At 56.8% G+C, this 19,878-nt stretch overlaps 2 protein-coding genes and 1 long non-coding RNA gene across 4 annotated transcripts; all 3 read right to left on the bottom strand.

Moving 5' to 3' along the window:
• Positions 1-3,606: 3,606 nt before the first annotated feature.
• LOC101924894 (sulfotransferase 1B1-like) lies at positions 3,607-5,991 on the bottom strand. Of its 2 annotated transcripts, none has more exons than XM_005238034.3 (8): positions 5,844-5,991; positions 5,232-5,380; positions 4,881-5,009; positions 4,683-4,780; positions 4,380-4,506; positions 4,197-4,291; positions 3,940-4,120; positions 3,607-3,866 (listed from the first exon to the last, which is right to left on the bottom strand). In XM_005238034.3, the coding sequence occupies exons 2-8, from the start codon at positions 5,377-5,379 to the stop codon at positions 3,754-3,756; spliced, it is 891 nt and encodes a 296-aa protein (XP_005238091.1). In that variant the 5' UTR covers position 5,380; positions 5,844-5,991; the 3' UTR covers positions 3,607-3,753. The 2 variants fall into 2 exon arrangements, with proteins under 2 accessions (XP_005238091.1, XP_027643544.1); XM_027787743.2 differs by having other exon boundaries at positions 5,232-5,349; positions 5,844-5,986.
• A 2,449-nt stretch (positions 5,992-8,440) lies between these two features.
• LOC101915688 (sulfotransferase 1 family member D1-like) lies at positions 8,441-10,037 on the bottom strand. Its single transcript, XM_055795763.1, has 7 exons — positions 9,867-10,037; positions 9,657-9,782; positions 9,467-9,564; positions 9,244-9,370; positions 9,062-9,156; positions 8,797-8,977; positions 8,441-8,682 (listed from the first exon to the last, which is right to left on the bottom strand). Exons 1-7 carry the CDS (start codon positions 10,009-10,011, stop codon positions 8,570-8,572), a joined length of 885 nt encoding a protein of 294 aa, XP_055651738.1. The 5' UTR covers positions 10,012-10,037; the 3' UTR covers positions 8,441-8,569.
• Positions 10,038-18,317: 8,280 nt separating this feature from the next.
• On the bottom strand, positions 18,318-19,723 carry LOC114012340 (uncharacterized). Its single transcript, XR_003554728.2, has 2 exons — positions 19,429-19,723; positions 18,318-18,871 (listed from the first exon to the last, which is right to left on the bottom strand). It is a non-coding gene; the product is annotated as an uncharacterized LOC114012340 (long non-coding RNA).
• Positions 19,724-19,878: the final 155 nt, after the last annotated feature.

A 19,878-nucleotide genomic window follows, 5' to 3' on the forward strand; every position in this document is an offset into this window, starting at 1 on the left:
GGTAAGCTTTGTGTCCCTGCTAGGAACTGTGCATTTTGGTGGTGAAGAGGTGCTGCGCCCTGCCCTTGCCAGCTCTACAGTGAGGTGCAGCAGCAGAGACCTGCTGAAGCTGCCTGCAGATATGGCACACCCCTGTCTTGCCAGCATCTGTCCGACCCCCAGGGGAAAGCTGAGTGCTATGGAGATGGGGAAATCTGCAAGTACTGAGGGAACAGAGATGATGGGGCTCATCTGATGGCCCACCAGCCTGGAAAGGAGCAGTTGCTCTCTCCCTCCCACCTTCTTGTGTGTTTGCTGCTCACACGTCCATGCCTAGCCTTTCCCTGGCCTCCTTGTTGGCTTCTTGATCCAAAAAAATAAATTGGGAAGCAGAGCAGGGGCCAGGGGAAATTAATCTGGCCCAGGGATATTCATCAGAAATAACTTTTTCTTACTTGGATGCTGCCTGCTCAAGGCCCTAAGCCACACTGTTTCTTGCAGGAGAGAAGTTTTGCTGTTTGACACTGGAAGCTGCTGGCACGAGGTTTGTAGCTGGGCCTTGGTACACAAGCGATACACCTGCCACTTATTCCCTGCAGGCATATCCACGTAGGAAGTCCGCACCTTGGCCGTGGCACGCATCCTCGGGACAGCCTCCCCGCCAGCACCGCCTGCGACCACGACTCCTCTTGTGTCTCAGCATGCAGGGAAGGCAGAAATTGCTTTTCCTCTCATAGTGCAGGTTTGTAGCTGATCCCAGCTCGGTCTGGGGTGCAGAGGGGAGCACCTCGTCTGCTGCTAACTGGAGCATGGAGGAGTGTTTCTGCACATCTGTCTGGGAGGCAAATAGAGGCATCCCCTCTGCTCCCAGGAAATCAGGTTTGGAGGTTTGGACTTGGGCTTCACCTAGTGATTGTGGGGGGTGCCATTTCATCCCTGGGGGTATTTCACCAGGACAGGCTTGTGTTTCCTCCTCTCTTTGCACTAGGAGGCGTGGGTGGGGTTTTGGCTGGGGGTGCTGTATCCCATGCCTGGGGCGTTTTGAGGCTGGAGGAGTGAGCGAGGAACATTATCTGCTTTGGATGTCATCAGCTGGGATGTCTGGGCCTCTGCATGCAAAGTGGGAGCACCCTTGGCCACTCTTACAGTATCTTACTGCATCAAGGACTTCCCCTGCTCTGCTGCCTCTAAGCCAGCAGGAAATCCCTTCTGTGGTCCATGGCTCTGCTCCCAGGCATCTGTGTGCAGCCGTCAGGAGGAAAGCTCCTCTGTCCCAACCAGGGCTGTCACCTACCATGTGTACACCTCGGCATCAAGGAGCAGTGGGAAGAGAGGCACTGCACTCATATCAAGGGATTCAAAGTCCTGGTTTTACAAGAGCATTTACGAGGGAGCTGCACTCACCCTGGCCTGATTTGCTAGATGGTGCTTTTAAGGGCAAAGTTACTTCTGCAATCCCTCCTCTGGCCTCATAATCAAATACTGGTTTTGTTCCTGGAGTCTCAGCAGTCTGTGTATACACAAAACTTCTGGGGCACAGCATTTTAGCCTCCTCTAGCTGGTTATGTTGCATCTCTTCAGCTGCTAAGAAGGACTGTGTCTACAGCAGCAAGGGCAGGTGCTGTTTGGATTGCACTTTGAGCCCAGGGACAAAGGGTACAAATACAAAAAAACCCTGGTTCTCACTGAGAGTAGTGAATGAAAGCACTTCTTGAAGCATGTTTGATGCCCTATTCATTTCACAGGAGCTGAATCATGAAGAGGAAAGAGGTGTCATCAGAGAGTCATCTAACAGACCAGAGATGTTTCGGGAAAACAAAAAATTCTGTGCACTTCCACGCAAATGGAAACATCTAAGGAGCAAAGCAGGGGCAATTGGAAGGCCTGGCTTTGTATCCAAGCAGCAACAAGGAGGTAAGCAAGAGATTTAGGGAGGAAAGAAAATGCCTGGAATAAATTACAGAGGAACAAGTTGTTGACAGCAGAAGAGCAGTCTTTGGCAAGAGCAGGGGGGGCAAAATACATTGCTAAGTCAAAACAGCAGGAGTTAATGAAAGGAAATTCCTGTAGCAAGACATCACAATCTGGAGAGGCTGAGAGATAAACCAGCAGAGGAAATCCAGTGCCTGAATACACTAAGGCACTTTCAGCCTCAAAATACACAGTTGGAGAAGCTGTTATGAGGAAAGCCTATAGAGTCCCAGAGGATGGGGAAGATCAGCGTGGATGAATTGCTGGTGGTAACCCAGTGCATGAAGTAAAGGACATTATTTAAAAAAAAAAAAAAAAAAAAAAGTTGTTGAGAGGGAAGCTAATTCCCAGGGGAAGGCAGATGTCACAAGAGTCAGGGTTTCAAAGGCACATTTGTACAAGACAAAACTACAGAGTGAACACACACAGGGAACCACATCTGGCTCAGGAGCTGCTTTCCTATACGGCACCTTTACTGTGTGACAGAAGTGGCTGAAGCCACCACGAGCCACTTCAGGTATCTCTACTCCTGTCTGTAATTACCTGGATTATTTTTACTGTCTCCTCTTCTGGGATCTCTGGCTCCGTTCTGTTTGTACTGATGCTGCGAGGGATAGCCCCTGTTTCAGTGCTGGGTTGTGCCTGACTGCAGCCCTGTCACTGCACCTGTCCCCCAGGTCCCGGGTAATTTTTTTTTGGCATATTTCACCCACTCCTGAGAAAGAAATTGCATCTTCAGAGATGCTCTGTGCCTACAAGCAAGGAGTATTTCCTCTAGATTGCAGGCAAGTTCATCGTGCCTGTGTACCAAAAGCAAGAAGAGAGGATGATGAACGTGGGCAGGAGAGGACAGCACCTGAGGAACTGGGACCCAACAAACATCCAGTTTGCAGTTTCCTTTTCTTAAATGAACTTGGCATAAACCCAGATATTTTAAAAGCACCGGCTTTTAGCAATGCTGTTCCAGCGCCCTAGTTTAATCGCGCACTGCAGTGTGCCCTTCAGCTGTAGTTTTTCCGACCACACCGAGGGGACCCTCTCCTCCCATCCCCGGGGGACTTGCCATACCTGGTGAGTGACGCGGCTGTGGGGAGACTGGCACAGCACAGCGGCTTGCAGGTCCCTGGGAGCAGAACAGCACAAAAGCAATTGGCAAAATCCTCCTTTTGCCTCCAGCTTCATTGCTCCTAGGTGGAAGGACTGGTCCCAAGCTCCCCAGGCTGCGTCCATCTCCCGACCAAACTGAGGCTGGTTTTGTCCCCATCGCACTCACCTCATCTATTCCACACGGCCCCAGTAGTGATGGGGACATGGCCATCACCGTGCTCTGCCCTGTTCTGCTCCCCCCCTGCTCCAACACGTGACATCAGCAGGAAGGTTTCTGAGGTAGGAGGTGGTGGATGTGGGACCCTGTGTGAGCCGTGGCCATGGTAGAGATGCACATGTGGGAGCTGCTAACAACTTTTGTTCTGTGCTGGAAACCTCCCTGTACTGCATACTGGCTTTTTTTGGAGGACAAAAAAAGCCACACAGGCATAGCTTACACATGTCCTGAGCAGGCAACGTGGGGCTGGGGTGATGCGAGGTGGGGTGAGTCTCCGCAGCACTTTGTAGCAATGCAGCAGCTTTCATATGGGTGCAAATCTGGGAGGAAGATGCAGAAATAAAACTCTTTTATTTTTTGCAAAAGTCCCTCTGGCACAGGGAGGCTGGTGAGACGCAGGCAGGCTGGGGCAGTGCTGGAGCTGCTGCGAGAGGGCATGGCTGGGGGGGTGGGCTGGGGGGGCATGCAACGGCACCATCTCAAATCTGGGTGCGGAAGCGCAGGCTGGTGCCCGACATCTTCTGTGCGTAGTCCTGGTCGAAACGCTCACTCTGGGCCACAGTGAAGTGGTTCTTCCAGTCTCCAGTGGTGCCTGGGACAGGACAAGATGGGGCTCAGCGGAGGCCAGGGGGGACGATGCACCGGGAGCCCCCCAGGCCGCTCACCTTTGCGCATGAAGGGGGAGATGCTGTGGTCCATGATGTGGGAGGGCACCATGCTGTAGTTGGTGGTGGGGTTGTCCCGCATGACCTCAAAGGAGGTGTGTTGGGTGATGGCATCCAGCGCCGCCTCTGGCAGCTCCCGCCCCAGGAACTGGGCCACTTTGACAATCTCCCAACGGAGGTCCTGTGGGATGCAGACTGATGCTTACCCCTCCTGCCACCCCCCAGACCCCACAGCACCATCCTCCCCAGTACCTCACCTCCTTCAAGTCTTCATAAAAGAGGTAGAGGATGGGGTGATTCTTCCTCCGCTCCCAGTAGTCCTTTACGTGGTCATACCAGGAGCCATATGCCACTGCATGGGGAGAACAAGTTAGGGAGTGTCACTGGGTGACAGCACCACACAGGGTCCCCCACATGCACCCATGGGTGCTCTGTCCCACCTCTGCCAGCCATGAACTCCTCCAGGTACTCGGCCCACGTCCCAGGATGCTTCTGGTACTTGTTCATCAGGTCAAAATGGTAGAAGGATACAGCCACATCCTTGGCATTGCGCCCCACGTAGACCATCTGCAGAGGGGCCATGGGGTACAAGGGGCAGCCCCAGGCCCCCCAACAGGAGGATGCTCCAGCCCCTAGGGCTCACAACACCACTTAGGGTGCTGGAGGGAGCAGTGAGGGATCCTGCCCCACGGGAACAGGGAGGCTGCAGTGCCCCCAGGGCAAAGACCAGGGTTGGGGGTTACCTTGCAGCCGTTTTCCCAGAAGGATTTAGGCAGGATATGTGCAGGCAGGTGGGTCTTCACAACACGGGGTGAGGGCATGGTGGCCAGCAGGTCCGTCCCTGGTGTACCACAAAGCACATCCCCAGCGAGCCCTTGGCAGAGTCCCCCTGGGCTCAGCCCCTGCTGGGGTGCCTATGGCCAAGCCCCCACACCCGCTACCTGCTGGCATGTCCCCAGGGCCAGAGAACTCCAGCATGGGCACCCTTTTGGTGATAATGTCCCGCTTGCACTTCTCAGGGTCACCGCCTTGCAGGATCATGTCCACGATCTCACTGACCCAGGTGGTACCTGGGGAAAACAATCCACTAGAGGGTGGCCAGAGCAGCGCTGGGGTGCTCAGCACCGACAACCCCCTGGGCCTCAACCAGGCGCTGTGGGGGAGAAGGGAAATCCCACACAGCTCTGTCCTGACAGCCCCGGACATGCTGCACCCCCCCCCAGCAGTCCCCAGCCGTACAGTACCCTCACCCACCTGGCACTGCCACGTCTGGTGGGCTTGGGGTTGCTCACCTGATTTGGGGAAGGTGACCACCACGATGTCCTCAGGGCGGCTCTGGAAGTGGTCAACTCGTTCCCAGTTGTGGGCAAAGGCATTGACCATGGGGATGCCATGCACCATGAGCCAGGGCTGCCGCAGGCAGCTGTTGGGATCAGCCATCCTGCCGGGGATGGGGACACGTGGCAGGGCTGGACAGCGAGGGGGGACCCCTCACCCTGCCAGGGCAGCCGCCAACCAGGGCAGCACAGGCACCCGGTGCCGCCCACCTGGGGCGCGGCGGTGACGCCACTATCTCAGGGACCAAAGGTCACCGTAGCCCTTCTGCTGCACACCCACGACGGGGACAAGGGTCCCATCTGCAGGGGCAGGAGCCCACCTCATGCCCCAGCCAGGGCTGGGGGTGCCAGTGAGGTGCTGGCATCACCCAGGCAGGCACCTCCCCCCCCCCCAGCTCAGCACCCTAGGGGAGCAGGAAAACAGGTCCCTGGGGTTATGTCAGCAGCCCCCAGCCCAGGGGAAGGTTTGGTACCCCAAACCCACCACCCGGCACCCCATGGCGTGCAGCTCCAAAGGGCCGAGCGTGGGCAGGGCACCCACAGGGTGCGCCGAGGCACCTGGCTCACCTGACACCGTGCCGCTCTGCACCGGGACGGTGATGCCGGGAGGGTGACGACAGGAGGGTGGCACTGGGAGGGTGAAGGTGGAGGATGAGGAGACACGGGGCCTCACGGTGTTTTTATGGCGAGGAAAAGGGAATAGGCAGGGCTGGCTGGGACAGCAATCTTTGTCACCGCTGCAGCTGCCAGGAGGGAGGAGCAAGCGCTGGAGAGAAGCCAGCGGCTACTGACCTCTAGGTAGGGCCGTGGCGGTTATCTGTGGCCCCATCAGCACAGCTCCCAGCCCATGTCTCCCTGTGTGGGGACAGCAAGGCTGGCAGCAGCGAGCGTCACAGGGCCACTTCATCCCCTGGGGTCCCCAAAATCCCTGTTGCGCCCATCCATCCCGGCCACAGGAAGGAAACGGTCCCTTACATGCGGGCATCCCCGGACAGTGGCATCTGCCTCCTGTGGGGATTTTGGAGGGCAGCTGGCGGTGCAGGGAGCATGGAGGGGCACGGCTGGCGCTGGGGCCACAGGTCAGCACAGGCAGTGGGCAGCTGCCTGTACCACGCTGGCAGCGCCGCTCCGGGGGTGTAAAAGCTGGCAGAGGTTTTGCTGGCTGGGGGGGGTCAGGCTGCTTTCTGCCCCCCTCCCCCAGCTTTTTTCCCCCAGCTCTCTGTTGCATGGCATCATGGTGAAGGCCAGCTTGGGGGAGGCTACGTGAGGGTTTGAAGGAGAAAGGAATGGGGAGCTGGGCTGTCCCAGGACTCTCCCAGGGAAACCTTTCTACACGCCGGCCAGGATGGAAATGCTGGAGATGCCGGCTGTGAGACCCCCCCGGTGTGTTTTGTGGAGAGAGGCTTTGTGGCTCACCTCCATCTCCCAGAGGCTTGCAGGGACACTGAGCTCCTCTGAGCCCCCCACCCCACCCTCCCACCCCCACAGGCTCTCTGCTTGCGAGGCCAGGGCACCCCAAAATGGGCCAAGCACCCTGACCGCGGCCGGGGTCTACCATTTACCTGCCTCTTTGTCCAGCCCTCTGGCAGGGAGGAGGCAAAACATTGCCCATGGCCTTGGGGCAGGCATTTCGTTATTTTCCCTTCCCTGGGTAGAAGATGGAGGTGTGGAGAGGTGTCTGTGGCAGCAGGAGGCCAGGGGACATCATTAGGGAAGGGACCTGGAGCGACCTGGTCCTGGCACTGCAGGGGGAGGGGTGCAGGGAAGGAGCGAGCTGGGATGGGGACGCAGTCCCCCTGGGGACAGCCCCCAGTGCCTGTGATGAGCTGTGCCATGCTCAGCACCATCACACACAGGTGGCAAGGGAGGAATCACAGCTTCCCAATCTGCCCGCGGAGGCAAATGCAGGGAGGAAATCCCAATTCACACCCTGGGGGACCTGACCTGTCCCAGTGCAGGGGTCACCCCCGTAGCCATTCCCCGCTCCTCGCACCCATGCAGGGCTCACTAGTGGGATGTGGGTCGGGCTTGGTCACACACACACCCTGCAAGGCACTCAAATACAGGTCCAAAGTTTACAGGGTTGCAAAGCAGAGTGCAGCTGATACCGTGTTTCTGGGAAAAGGGTTTAAAGGTGCTGCTGGTGGTGACGTGCCCCTCCTTACCTGCTTCCCACAGAGGAACGCAAGCCAGGAGGGCGTGGGGAGGACAGAAGAGACGGCAGCCAGGGAGGGGGAGCAACTCACTGGTTTGCAACCTTTAGAAAAATGTCCCTGATTTGTTCCCAGGGCCAAGTTCTCGGTGAGATGGGACACGCAGTGTCAGGCATTGGGGTGTTTTGCAGGCAGGGACATGCCTTCCCTGCCTGCCTGTCTGTCCATATGCTAGCAAAACTGCATGTGCAACCTCCACAGGCAAAACCAGGAGCTGGGGAAGCAAAGATCTCCATCAGCATTTAAATAAATGCATGGATGCTCTTTAGGAATCAGGTCCGGGTTGCAACTTTTTGGGGATGAAGCAATAGCATGAGATTGCCTTGCCAAAAAGCTGCAATCTTGGGAACTCAAGAACAGGCTGGAAACGGGGCAGAACCGGGGTTTTTGGGGTTCCAAAGCAAACCCTTGGCCCCAATAGGATGGGGACAGGTTTGCTCCAGCCATCCATCCCCAAGGGTTGGATGTTGCAGGGTGGGTTCCCCACCTGGCAAGTAGGACGGTGCAGCGGCCAGGGCAATAGGCCAGTGGGGTGGTGTTTCCCTTCACCTTTGCTCACAGGCTGACAAGCCCCAGCTGGGCCAGGTGCCCTGGGGCGAGCCCCACCACCGCCCGCTCTGTCAAGAAACTTGCCACAAGCCGGAGGCGTGAGAGCTCCTGCGCACACGGGAGCTGCCAGCGGGAGCAGCAGGTTTGCTGGCTCTCTGGGGTTTTTCCACTCTTCACTGATCTTTGATCCCTCCAGGCACCTTGGTAGGATGGGGCTGGGGCAGCCCAAGGCATCGGGAGCCAGCGGTGGGTTTTGGGAGGATGCCCACCCCTGGTGATGCCCGATCACGCTGCTTAAAAATCGACCGCATGCGCCCACGCTCCCGCCCGCAGAGCGTGGGGGTGCCCGAGGCTCTCCTAGGAGTCAGGTTTCCCACTCTCCCGCAAGTAAAGGATCCATCCTCCGGTTATCCCAATTTATTGCAGAGGGAAAAGCAAATTAGTGCAAGGATGCTCGGTCTGGACCCACCCTCCCCGCTGTGGAAGAGGGGAGAAGTAGAGCCCACCCTCCCCAAAAAGGGGGGTGAGCCCTCACACCTCCATCTGGAAGCGGAGGTCAGAGCCCACCATGTGCTCCCGGTAGTGCTGGTCAAAGCGCTCGTTCTGGGCCACAGTGAAGTGGTTCTTCCAGTCCCCGGAGATTCCTGAGGGTGGAAAAGTGAGTGGGGCAAATCCTGACACCCCCAAAATATTTGCAACTGCATATGGGGGCTGCAATACAGCCCAGGAACACCCCTCCACGGCTGACCAAACCCCACCTTTCCGAAGGAAGGGGGAGAGGCTGTGGTCCATCAGGGCTCTGGGGATGGTCTCGTAGTTGGCAGCAGGGTTCTTCTTCATCTCCTGGAAAGAAGTGTGGTGGAGGATCCTCGCCACCACCTCCTCCTCCATCTCCTTGCCCAGGAACCGCAGGATCTTCTGCACCTCCTGCCACGGATCCTGCGGAGTGGCTGACATGAGGAAGCTGCCAAAAAATCGGGGAGGGAGGAAACCAGGGCACCCTCGTCTCCATCCCACCCTCACCTTCTTCATGTCCTCATAGAAGAGGTAAAGGAGCTGCTTCTCCTGCTTCTTCTCCCACCAGCCCTGGACGTGCTGGTACCAGGACCCGTAGGCCACTGTGGGATGTGGTTTAAAGGTCAGCTGAAAAGTGGGGTGGTGGGGGACACTGCCTACCGGTGGGCACCCCGGGGCTCAGGCCCCACCTTTGCCAGCCAGGAAGGTCTCCAGGAACTCGCCCAGAGTGCCGGGATCAGGGTGCATCTTGGCCATCTGATAGAAGTAGTAGTAGGAGATGACGACATCCTTGGGGTTGCGGGCCATGTAGATGACCTATGGACAGCCGGCGATGTGGTTGGGGGGTGCAGAGTGGCACCCCCTCCCTGCCACCCAGATGGGGACAGAGGCAGGGGGCACCCGTGGCATTACCTTGCAGCCATTGTCCTGGAAGGACGCTGGGAGGAGATGGGCCGGGAGATGGGTCTTCACCAGCCGTGGGGAGGGGGTTTTCTCCAGCAGCTCAACCCCTGCGGGACGGGGGCTTAGCAGCGTGACCCCAGCACCCCCACCCCAGCCTCCTCCTCACCCAGCCCGGGGCGCGGCTGGGCGGGGGGCTCACCGCTCGGCATCTTGGGGGCCTTCATCTCCAGGAAGGGCACCCGGTTGAAGATGGCATCCCGTCGGCACTTCTCCACATCGCCGTCGTGGTAGATCAAGTCCAGGATCTCGCTCAGCCACGTGGTGCCTGCGGCGCAGGGACAGTGTCGCGAGGGCCGGCGTCCCCCGCCGTCCGCCCCGTGCCCCCCGCCCCTTCCCCAGGGCCACTCACCCGATTTGGGGTAGGTGGCGACCAGCAGGTCATCCGGCCGGGCCCGGAACGCCTCCACCTGCGGCCAGCCCTGCACGAAGCACTGGTACAGGGGGATGCCGCGGAGGCTGCCCAGCTCCTGCCGCGCCACCTCCTCCTCCCCCATGGCCGGGCCTCGGCAGCGGCTGGGTCCCGCCGTGCCCGGGGCTGTGGCCGGGCCGTGCCCCGCCCGCCGGAGTCCGCCCCGGATCACGTGCGCCGGTGCCGGTGCCGGTGGGGGATGCCCCGCTCCCGCCCGCCACCGCCCCCGGTGCCGCCGTGCCCGAGCCTGGGCCGTGAGGGGCCGGGAACGGGGCCCGGCGCCGCCTGCCCCCCCTCACGGCCGCGCTTCTCCCCCGCTTCGGCCCCGTTAACGGGTGCCGGGCGGGCTCGGGGCTGCGGGTACAGCGCTGCCACACGGGACCGCGCCGCCGGCCCTGGGAGCCTCAGCCCCTCCCCGGGCGGTGATGGTTAACGGCAGCCGCCGGCACGGAGGGCGCAGGGCAGGCCGAAAGGGACGGGGGCCGGGGGGGGCGGGGTGGGGTCCCCCGGGGAGCACCGGAGGGAGCGGCGGGAGCCCGTGGGGGTCCCGGCCCCAGTCCCGGCCGCTCGCTGGGACGGGACAGGCAGGTGGAGCCTTATGACTAGCGGCACGCGGCCGGCAGGGAGAGCAACGACGCTGCGGGGCGAGGGCGGGAGGCCCCGGCGCCCCGATGGTGTCACCTGTGCCCGTACCGGGGGCTGCGGTGCCGCATCGCGGCCGCCAGGGGGCGCCACCGCGCGGGGCAGGTGCGCGGCAGCCGCCGAGGCTTCAAGATCCCCGCGGCCGACGGGGGGCGCCGCCGCAGCGTCTCCGCCCGGGGCCGGGGCCGCCGCGAGGGTGCCGCCGCGCCGGGCCCGGGTATCCCGTCTCCCCGGGGCGGCTCCGGCCGCTGCTCTCACGGTCCCGGCGCGGGGCAGCCGCAGCGGGCGGGCGGGCGGGCGGGAACCGGGGTCACCACCGTGTCCCGCCCGCCCCGGGCGGCCTCGGGGTCCCCGGACAGGGCCGGGCAGGGGCAACGGGGAAACCGAGGAAAACTGCGGGGGCCCGGGGCGGCTTCTCCCTCCTCCCGCGCTCGCGGGTTGCGGCTTTCCCGGTGGGTTTCGGCACCGACCCCCTGCGGTGCCCTCTCGGGGGCGGCAGCTGCAGCTCAGCCCCTGGCGCTGGGGGTCCCCGGCTGCTCCCGGTTCCCACCACGTCCCGGCGGGGGGGGAGGGGAGGGGCCGTGTCCCCTGGGGGAGGAGGGGGCCCGGCAGGGCTGGGGTCTCCCGGCGTGGCCGGCGACCCCTCCTCGCCCGACTCCCTCCTCCCGCCGCGGGCACCGGCCGGCTGCTTCTCCCCAGCCCTTTCCCAGAGCGGCTGCCGGCGGGACAGACCCCCCCGGCCCGGTGCCGGCTCTGCTGGAGCCGGGGGGTGCGGGAGCAGCTGCCGGGGCACGGGGTCCCGCTGGGCCCAGCCCCGCCCGGCGCCCCCCTACAGGCGGTGCCAGGGGCCGGAGCCGGCAGCGCCGAGCACCGCCACAGCCGGGCCCGGGGCGGCTCCGGGCTCTGCCCCAGGCCCCGCTTCCACCCGAACGCCCGTTCCAGCTCAGAACGCGCCGCGCCGGGAGCAGAGGCCGCTCCAGGGATCCGCACCGGCTCCCGCACCCCGCCGGGGACGCGGCGGAGCCGGGCTGGCCGGGCACGGGGAGCGGTGGCCGCCCCGGTGCCGCCGCCCCCGGGAGCTGCGGGGCCCGGCCCGGGCGGGGACGGTGCCGGCGGGGGGCGGCGGCCCGGCGGCCCCGCACGGTGGGACCGGCCGTGCCGGCAGGGCCCGGGGGTCTCCGGTGCCGCAGGGGCTGGGTCCCGGCAGGGTCCCCGGGGGCAGAGGGGCGGGCAGGGGTCCGGGTCACGTCCCCAGCTGTGGGAGCGGGGTGGGGGCCGCGTCCCGGGGCGCTGGGACCGGGCGGGTGTGCGGGAGCCGGGCCTGGCCAGAGCCTGGGGAGTGGCTGTGCGCCCGGGGCGCTTCGGCTTTGCCCCTCGCCCTGCTGGTGGGGCAGCCGAGGGACAGGGGACGTGGGTGCCAGCCCCCGGCAGGGCTCCCCGTGGGGCCCTTATGGGAAGGAGGGGTCCTGGTGCTGGAGGGGCAGTGCCAGTAGCTCACTGTGGGTGCTGGTGCTCATCCTCATCCCTTGGAGCTGGTGGGCACTGGTGGGGCCCCAGAAAAGGCAGGTCTCAGATACTGTTTGGCCTGGTGCATGCTGGCCTCCCAAGCTTCAGGGACCAACGCAACCAGACCCCCAACGTCTGGCAGGGTTCCACGCAGGTGCCCCTATCCCAGTTCCCCAGCTTGCTTCTCCGTGGCACCCAAGCCGCTCCTGCCCATCGTCCCTGTCCCATTCCTGCCCAGCCTCCACCTTGCCCAGGATGATTTCTGCTGTAGGTGAGCGTGACCACAGCCTGAGTGTCCTCCAGTCCTCTCTCACCTTCCACAGCACCCACCAGCAGCGCCCTGTTGGCAGAGCATCACCCAGCCCCTCTCCTCACCCTGCAGCAGTATGTGCTTTGGGCTGTACTGGGCACTGGGGTCCCATCCCAGAGCTGCAGGAACAAAGTCCATGTTGGTCATGCTGGTGCGGAGAGGGATCAGAGAGAAACCGTGCTTTTGGCTCCCTGGGTGCTCCAGGTACGAGACCCACAGCCCAAACTCCCCCCCGCTGGAGGGTCTCTCTGCCCTGAACCCTTTTGAGCACCTTTTCCAGCGCTTCTCACCCACTGGGTCGGGGCCAGGGAGACCCATTGCCCTGAAATCAACTCCAGGATGCTGACGCAAGGTATGAGCTGCTGGCATCAGCCAAGATGTTCCCTTGAGATGGGCTGGAAATCCTGTAGCTCTCCTGAAGCTAGCAGAGAGAATGGCTGGAGGAAAAGGGGGGAGCCCACAGGCACAGGAATGGGCAGGGAGCTGGAGGGGCCTGGTAAGGTGCAACACCACTGCCCCAAGTTTTGGGCCTTGGCACCCCAGGACCACGGCATGTGCTGGCACAAGGACATCCCCTTGTCTTCCTCATGAAAAAAAGATGGGGAGAGCAACCTGTCAGGTAGCAGACCAGGTGGGAGCCCAGGAAGCTACTCCTGAGGCCATGGGGTGACAAGGTAGGTGCGAGGGGCTGGGTGAGGGTGGGGAAGGCATGAGAACAAGTGTGTGCCTGGGAAAAGGGAGGTCCACTGGAGCTTGTCCCTCGCAGAGGACATGGGGACACACAGAGGGGACACCCACCACTGCTGAAGTCGTGTGACACTTTCATCTTCCTGAGCACTTTCAACAGAATTGAGAGCAGACCTGCTTTCATATCCATTCTTCCAAGAATTGCAGAAAACCCCACGGCATCGTTCAATTCCTGGCTGATGGATTCAATCCTTCTAACAGCAATCAGGGTTGTGCATCAAGTGCCAAGCCCAGGCAAAATGAGGGGTGTCACACATGGCCGAACAGAGATCAGTGGGTATGCAACATATTGATTTGCAGGAGAAAAATGATTTCCATCTCTTTATTCCTCCAGAACAGCTTCTGCCTCACCCACGTCATCTAACACAGCCCCCTCCACCCCATTACCTGCCTCTCACCACATTTTCTCTCCCCCAATATTATCTTTTTTTGCCCAAGAGTAATCTGGGGGATGACACAGACTCAGATCCCTACCGTCTGGCTGCCTTGTTTCACGCAAATAATTTTTTTCCCGTAGTAGCACATGCAATTCAATAACTGCATGTAGTTTTAAAAGCAGGCAAGAACTAAATGTCCTTCCTTCTCCTCACAGAACTTCTATCAACACACGACTTGTATTTTATCCTGTGTTTCTGCAATGCCCAAGCAATGCATTAACAGCAAATAATTTCTGAAATCAGAGAGGTTTGGGACTCATCAGGGTGCACTTCTCCCCCTCAGGGCAGCCCCCACCAAAGATCTGGGACAGCCCCAGGTGCCACCAACACAGCCCTTACGGTCATCAGGGCTGAGAGGCTCAGAGCTGCTCCGGGCCCCATGTTTCTCATTTGCCCTGTGGCCTCCAGTGGCAAAACCACATTAGTGCAGAACAACTGTGGGCACAGAAGAATGAATAGCTACATGGAAAACTTAAACAGCAGCTTTCTGTGCCTGGTGCTACTCATAATCGCTTCCTCCCAACTTGCAAGAACAATCTTTCCCCTGGCAAAGCTATCCAGTGCAACTAGCAAATATAAATACTGCAGTCTGCATTTCAAAAAACCCCAAAGCTTGTCACCCAAAGTTGTTCAAACCCTGGAAACAAACTACATTAGGTGTCATGGTTAGAAAAACTCCTTTCTTATAGTGGTTGGGTTTGGTTGGGTAGCTGATCCTGCATGTTAACCTATAGAAGCCCTTGTTCTTTTCACCACACTGATGTTTTCATTGGTAATTCCCTGAGTAATTTTGATATAGGAAGATGATTCTCATCATGTTTACGTCAAGAAGTATTTGTACTTCGTTCTAGTAGGAAAGAAACTTTCTTCTTGAAAGTAGAACCACGTGGCCTCAAACTGTGTTCAGTAATCGCTGCTGTATCAAATTATTTTTCCTTATTGCCATACCCATCCACTTGTGCCTACTATAAGACAACTACTGCCACATCCAGCAAAATCAGGGACCTACGGGGCAAGTCAGTTCAGCTATAGGTAATTTCAAGCTAGTTCATGTTGTGGTGACTTCACTGTTTGTTTTTTAATTTCAAGCATTACATGGCAGCCTCACGCAGAATCTATTTATACTAAATAAGACACAAACAGGTCTAGTTCTGTCTTCCAAGGGCCAAGCTCATACAGTCATATTTTCCTTCTGTTACGACCTAACCAGGAGTTTTCCTTCCATCTGAAATAGAAAACAGTAGGCTTAAGCAAAATTAAACAAAGAGAGGAATGAATCACTCCCCAATTTAGAACAGGATGAGGATTTAAAAAAAAAAACAACAAACAACAAAACGAATAAACCACCACCCAACAAAGACTGGAAAAAACCCAAAGCCCAGAAGGATATTTTGGTAGTAACCTTGCTGGTGCAGCTGCTAACATAAATGTTTTCTAACAAAACTGTACATTATGAACCAAAGTGTGACAGTTAACCCATGAAGGCTTGTGCACGGAGACCAAGGTCTGGGGAGCAATTACCTTTGGCCGTGCTGATTTGAGGTGGGTTTGGTAATTCTGCTCTGCTTCAACTTCTGCAAAAAGTCAGAAAGCCCTTCCTAAAGTCTGGCAGGGAGGTGATAGCAATGGGGTGGCTGGAACTGGAGAAATCCAGCAAAACCTGAGCAAAATACCTCCCAGGTGCTGCAGGGCTTAGTTTGGCAAGGGAAAGGAAATTCAGTTGCACTCTCGTGGCCCATCCTCTTGGCCAGAGACAGTAATTCCCAGTGGTGCCTCTGCAGCCACTTGTTGCTAAGCAGACCAACTCTTGATTCAAAGCAATGTAGTCCCACCGTTTTCTGAACAGCTTGGTCTAATCTGCTTTTTATGGGAACAGCTAACTTTTAACAACGGAAGTGCTCTTAGCTCACCAGGCTGCGCCCTGAAGCAGCTTTTCTTGTGTTCTCTTTTCTTCTCATCTTTGAGTTTCTTGGGTTATTTTTAGTTTCAAGCTACTGTCACATTTATAGTGACAGGATACACACACATTTATAGTAGAGATGTGTGTGGCAGGTTGAAGAAGCCACCTCTCAGAAAATCAGCACAAGAACCACCATTCAGCGTGTCCACTGTTTAATTCTACACCCTTTTTTTTGATTTATTGGTGTAAATCATATCAAATGTCTACCTATGTATGTTTATCTAGTGTTTTCTTGGAGAACCTTTCCCTCTGCCGGCAGTATTGATGGTGAGGACCAGGACTGGGATGCCAGATGGGGGTGTCCCAAGAGCCTGTCAGTGGCTGAAGGGTCACCCACTGCACATGTGAGCAGCAACTCATGCCAACTCCTCCCAAAGCGATTGCACTTTCATGTGTATTCATGGACTTACGTTTCCCCTGTAAATGGTAGATGATTTACAGGAACACAGAGAAGAGGCTGCTCTCCAGCAAGCAGTTTAAATGCTGCATGACCTTGCTTTCTGAAGGGTCATTTAACCTTTGAATTGCATTTACTTTTTCAGCTTTCAAGTCAACTATCTTATATATGAGTGGTAGAGCCCCAGAAGCTCTGTTTTGGCTTCTCACCTCCTCCCACTTAATTTTTGCTAATTTTGGCTACTCTCATCTCTAATGCCTCCACAAAACCAGCTCCTATCACTCCCTTGAAAAAAATACAAGCAGTAGAAAGTTTAACAAGAGTTTTCCTACAAGTAATTTGCTCAAAGGTCCCACTGCCATTACTGCAGTTCTTGGCTCCCCTAAGTTTGAGCTATAAATATACTTCTTACAGCTGGAACAGCATCAGCAAAAACACTTCTGGCCAAGTATCGGGAACATGGCTTTCACTCAAACTTTGGGAACAGCATATGACTGATATTACAAGGATTTCCAGCTCCTAATATCTTAGTGAAGTGATTGCTAAAAAAGAAATACTGCAAAGCTCTCAAAATGCTTATGTGATTTCCCAGTGCTAAAACAGCTGCTGCTTTAAAGGGTACCTTTGGGACACAGCATTATAAATTTCCTCTCACAACCAACGTTACAAGGAGATCCAGCTTTGCAAAAACTGCATCAAGACTGTGAAACTTTTTTGCTGAGAGCCCTTCCATCTCACCAACACACTGTGTCCCCAGGCATGAAAGGAGGGACCAGCTTGTCACCGCTGGGCATGGCAGAACACATCATGTCCTCCCAAGTAAATGCCATACCAAAGCCATTCCCACTCCTCAGAAGCCGAAGCAGCGTGGACGTGCTGCATGTGTTCTGCTGATAGCTTCTCGGGTGTCATCTCCCAGGAAGAGTAATTTAACTAAGGAAAAGACTTGGAATTGTCACTAGCAATCTCTGTCTCCCAAGTGCTTTGGGGGAAGCATATAACCCAGTCAGGCAGAAGGAGTCAGGTTGGATACAGAAGATAAAGGAAGGAACCTGCAAAAACAGCAGCACATCCCAAAGTAAGGAAGGGCACCTAAAGCACCAAGAGGTGGGAGTGGGAGAGACAGGGAAAGAAACACCACTTAACCATTGCAGCTTTGCTCACTGCAAATTGTAACTCTGCGACATAAACCACTCTGAGCCATGTCCAACACCTCCTGTGCAGCCAAGGGGTGAGGAGGAGGGCTGGTGTGATGGTAAGGTGGAGTCATGTCGCTCACTGCTGTATGAAGAGGCAGGGTGCAGGACTCGGGCTCATGATCTGCACTTCCAGCCGCCTCTGCCAGCCAGAGCCACGCAGGGCTCTGCTCAGCTTAGCAAGAACATCCTCACAGGATGACATCTGGCCATTCTCTTTTCCAGGCACCCCTCTGGCTAGTGAACTGTGACTGTTCTGAAGAGTTTCTGGGGAAAAAGTAGTTCTGCTGATCCAGAGCCAGAAGACAGAGCCTCACCAGCTGGCTGGCCTTTCTTCCCCCGGGCAAGCGATTGAGTGCCCTCTGTTTAACCAAACCGCTCAGCATTTGGCCCACACAAACCAAAAATTATACCTTCTCACCTGAAGGAAATAAAAGCATTTCACCTCCCCACATGCAACAAGTCTCTTTTGCTAAAAGCCCCTTCAATGTTAGACATCATAATTAATTTGTTGGCCCATGGAAGACATCTCTGCCAGACCATCAAGCTCAGACCATGTCCAGAACTATCAGCCACTTAAATTACTGTTTCAGATCCACAGAGGATGCAACCATAGTGGTTTCTTCAAAGAAAACCCACCATGGGCTCAAAGAGATTGTCATGCCCCCCACAATCAGAGCGACATCAAGTACCTTCTGAAGACATCAGTTCACCTAAAATAACCCCCAGAATTGATGTCCTTCATGCAGGGTTGAACTGATCATAAAAAACACAACTAAAAGCTTAAGGTACCCATTTATGGTTAAAGGCACTTTTCTGACACCCTGATCTGTTTGCAAATGGCTTCTCTTTCAGGTAGTGCTTAGGAGCAGGAGACAGTGAAGTTTAAATGGCAATCCTTCAGCAGTGTCCCCCAGTTTTGCAGTTTAACAGACAGTCCCAAGGTACGAGGGACTGCTCACCAGCAACCTCCCCACAAAAAGCTCTTCCCTCTCTACAGCTGCCACCCACCGTGGCTTGAGGACAGCTCAAGCCCCTTTGGCTGCTGAGCTGCAACAATTCTGCTATCAGGGGGATACTCAGAAAGCATTGTCCAGATGAGAAAACCTCCCCCAAAAGCCCCCCCCCCCCCTTTTTTTTTTTAATTAAGAAAGCCATCTGTTTAAACAAAAGCAAGACAGATTTGGAACAGCAGCTTCATGCTTCTGGAATTAAGTTAATATTTTTTAATAGGGAAAATACAAAGTAACCAGGCAAACAAAACAGAAATGAGAAGGCTCATCCCCAACTCCTGATCACTGCATCTTCCCAGGGACTCCTGCTCCTGGCCTCTGTTGCAGCTAATGCTATGCAGGGACTGTGGTCTGCTCCATCCATACCTTGAGGTCCTTGAGATGCTCCTTGTCTCCAGCAGTTTTAGGGCAAGTTGTGTTCAGAGGTGGGGGGATGCTTGGGACAGCCTGCCTGATTCCAGGGGTGGGGTAAGACAGGGGAAGGTGGACCAAAGCAGCAGATACTGTCCTGCCAGTCTGATGTCGTGAAGGCTGCTGTTGTGCTGCCCCATTTCAACTAACTAAATGTGCTGTGTGTGCGCTCCTTGGAAAGCTCCAGTACTGTGCTCACTGGCTCCCCTACCACCTCCTTCTCTGTTATTTTATTTGGCAGAAGTCAAGCTGTCATACTTTAAAGCTGAAGGTGCTCCCAACACTTTTCTTCCAATAATTGGGTCCCTAGGGATCCAGCCTCTCTCCTGTAAGACGGTTAATTGATTTGACTCCAGGATTTAGTATGTACTCCCACTTCACCCTGGCACAGGTCCTTCTGCCATATTTGTGCCCTTTGTACCTCCCCATTATTGCTCCATCAGCCCCGTTCCTCCCACCTGTTGCGCTATGTCCTATCATGCTTGTTCCTTAGACTCCCCGGATTTGTGCAGAAGCACGCAATGAATCCCACTAGCTTAACCTCCTTGCAGCCTGTGGGCACCATTTGCCAAAAGTTTGTCCAGAAAGCCCCTGCCGCCCCTGGCCAGCCAGCCACCCTGCTCTGGTTGCACTTCATACGTGCTGTCACCCTCCCTGTGCCACCAAAAGTGCTGCCAACCAACCTCCTGACCTCCCCAAGTTTATCCAGATATCCAGAAAAGAGCTGGTTTCAAGGTCTTTAGTCCACATTTCTATTCTCTCATTTGGCACCTTTTCAAGTGACAGGAGAGCTCCCAATGTTTCAGCGAAACCCTTGTTGTAAATGTAAATCCACGGGCCCAAAGCATAGCTGTGTGGGCGTTAGCACCTTGCCAGCACGCACCAGACACGGCTTGGCATTCCAGGCAGGAACAGGCATCCCAGGCAGCAATCCTTATCCGCTTCATCCTGTCCGACAGGGACGTCCCACGCCAGGCTCACCGCGTGGGCAAGATGCATCAGCAAGACGTGTCAGGCTGGGAGCTGCCTCAGCCACTCGGCTGCTGACCCTTCTCCACAGCAGCTGCACTACTTGTGCTCCCTTGACTTGCTGTAAGGCTGCCTTTGATGGACAGAAGCACCCCAAAACTCCCACTCCTACCTCGGCGGCAGAGCAAAAACTCTCCCTATCTTTCTTCGGTGAAAGGAGGCAGGCTGGCCTTTTGATCATCAAAGTTTTCCTCTTTGGAAGGAGGAGTAGCCGTCTAGTCATGGGTTCATTGATTCCCTGCCCAGCAGGAATGTTTGCTTGAGCACAGCCAAGCCGCACCTCTGATGACTGTAACAGGCAGTG

This window comes from Falco peregrinus, chromosome 2 (assembly GCF_023634155.1).
Source record: "Falco peregrinus isolate bFalPer1 chromosome 2, bFalPer1.pri, whole genome shotgun sequence".
Classification (NCBI taxonomy): domain Eukaryota; kingdom Metazoa; phylum Chordata; class Aves; order Falconiformes; family Falconidae; genus Falco; species Falco peregrinus.

Coding starts and splice junctions, on each gene's coding strand:
- LOC101924894 (XM_005238034.3), bottom strand. CDS start 5,379: ATGGCTGATCCCAACAGCTGCCTGCGGCAGCCCTGGCTCATGGTGCAT. Junction 4,507..4,682: donor TCTGGGAAAACGGCTGCAAG/GTAACCCCCAAC, acceptor GCCCCTCTGCAG/ATGGTCTACGTGGGGCGCAA. Junction 4,292..4,379: donor GGAGTTCATGGCTGGCAGAG/GTGGGACAGAGC, acceptor CTCCCCATGCAG/TGGCATATGGCTCCTGGTAT.
- LOC101915688 (XM_055795763.1), bottom strand. CDS start 10,011: ATGGGGGAGGAGGAGGTGGCGCGGCAGGAGCTGGGCAGCCTCCGCGGC. Junction 9,565..9,656: donor GGCCCCCAAGATGCCGAGCG/GTGAGCCCCCCG, acceptor CCCGTCCCGCAG/GGGTTGAGCTGCTGGAGAAA. Junction 9,371..9,466: donor TCCAGGACAATGGCTGCAAG/GTAATGCCACGG, acceptor GGCTGTCCATAG/GTCATCTACATGGCCCGCAA.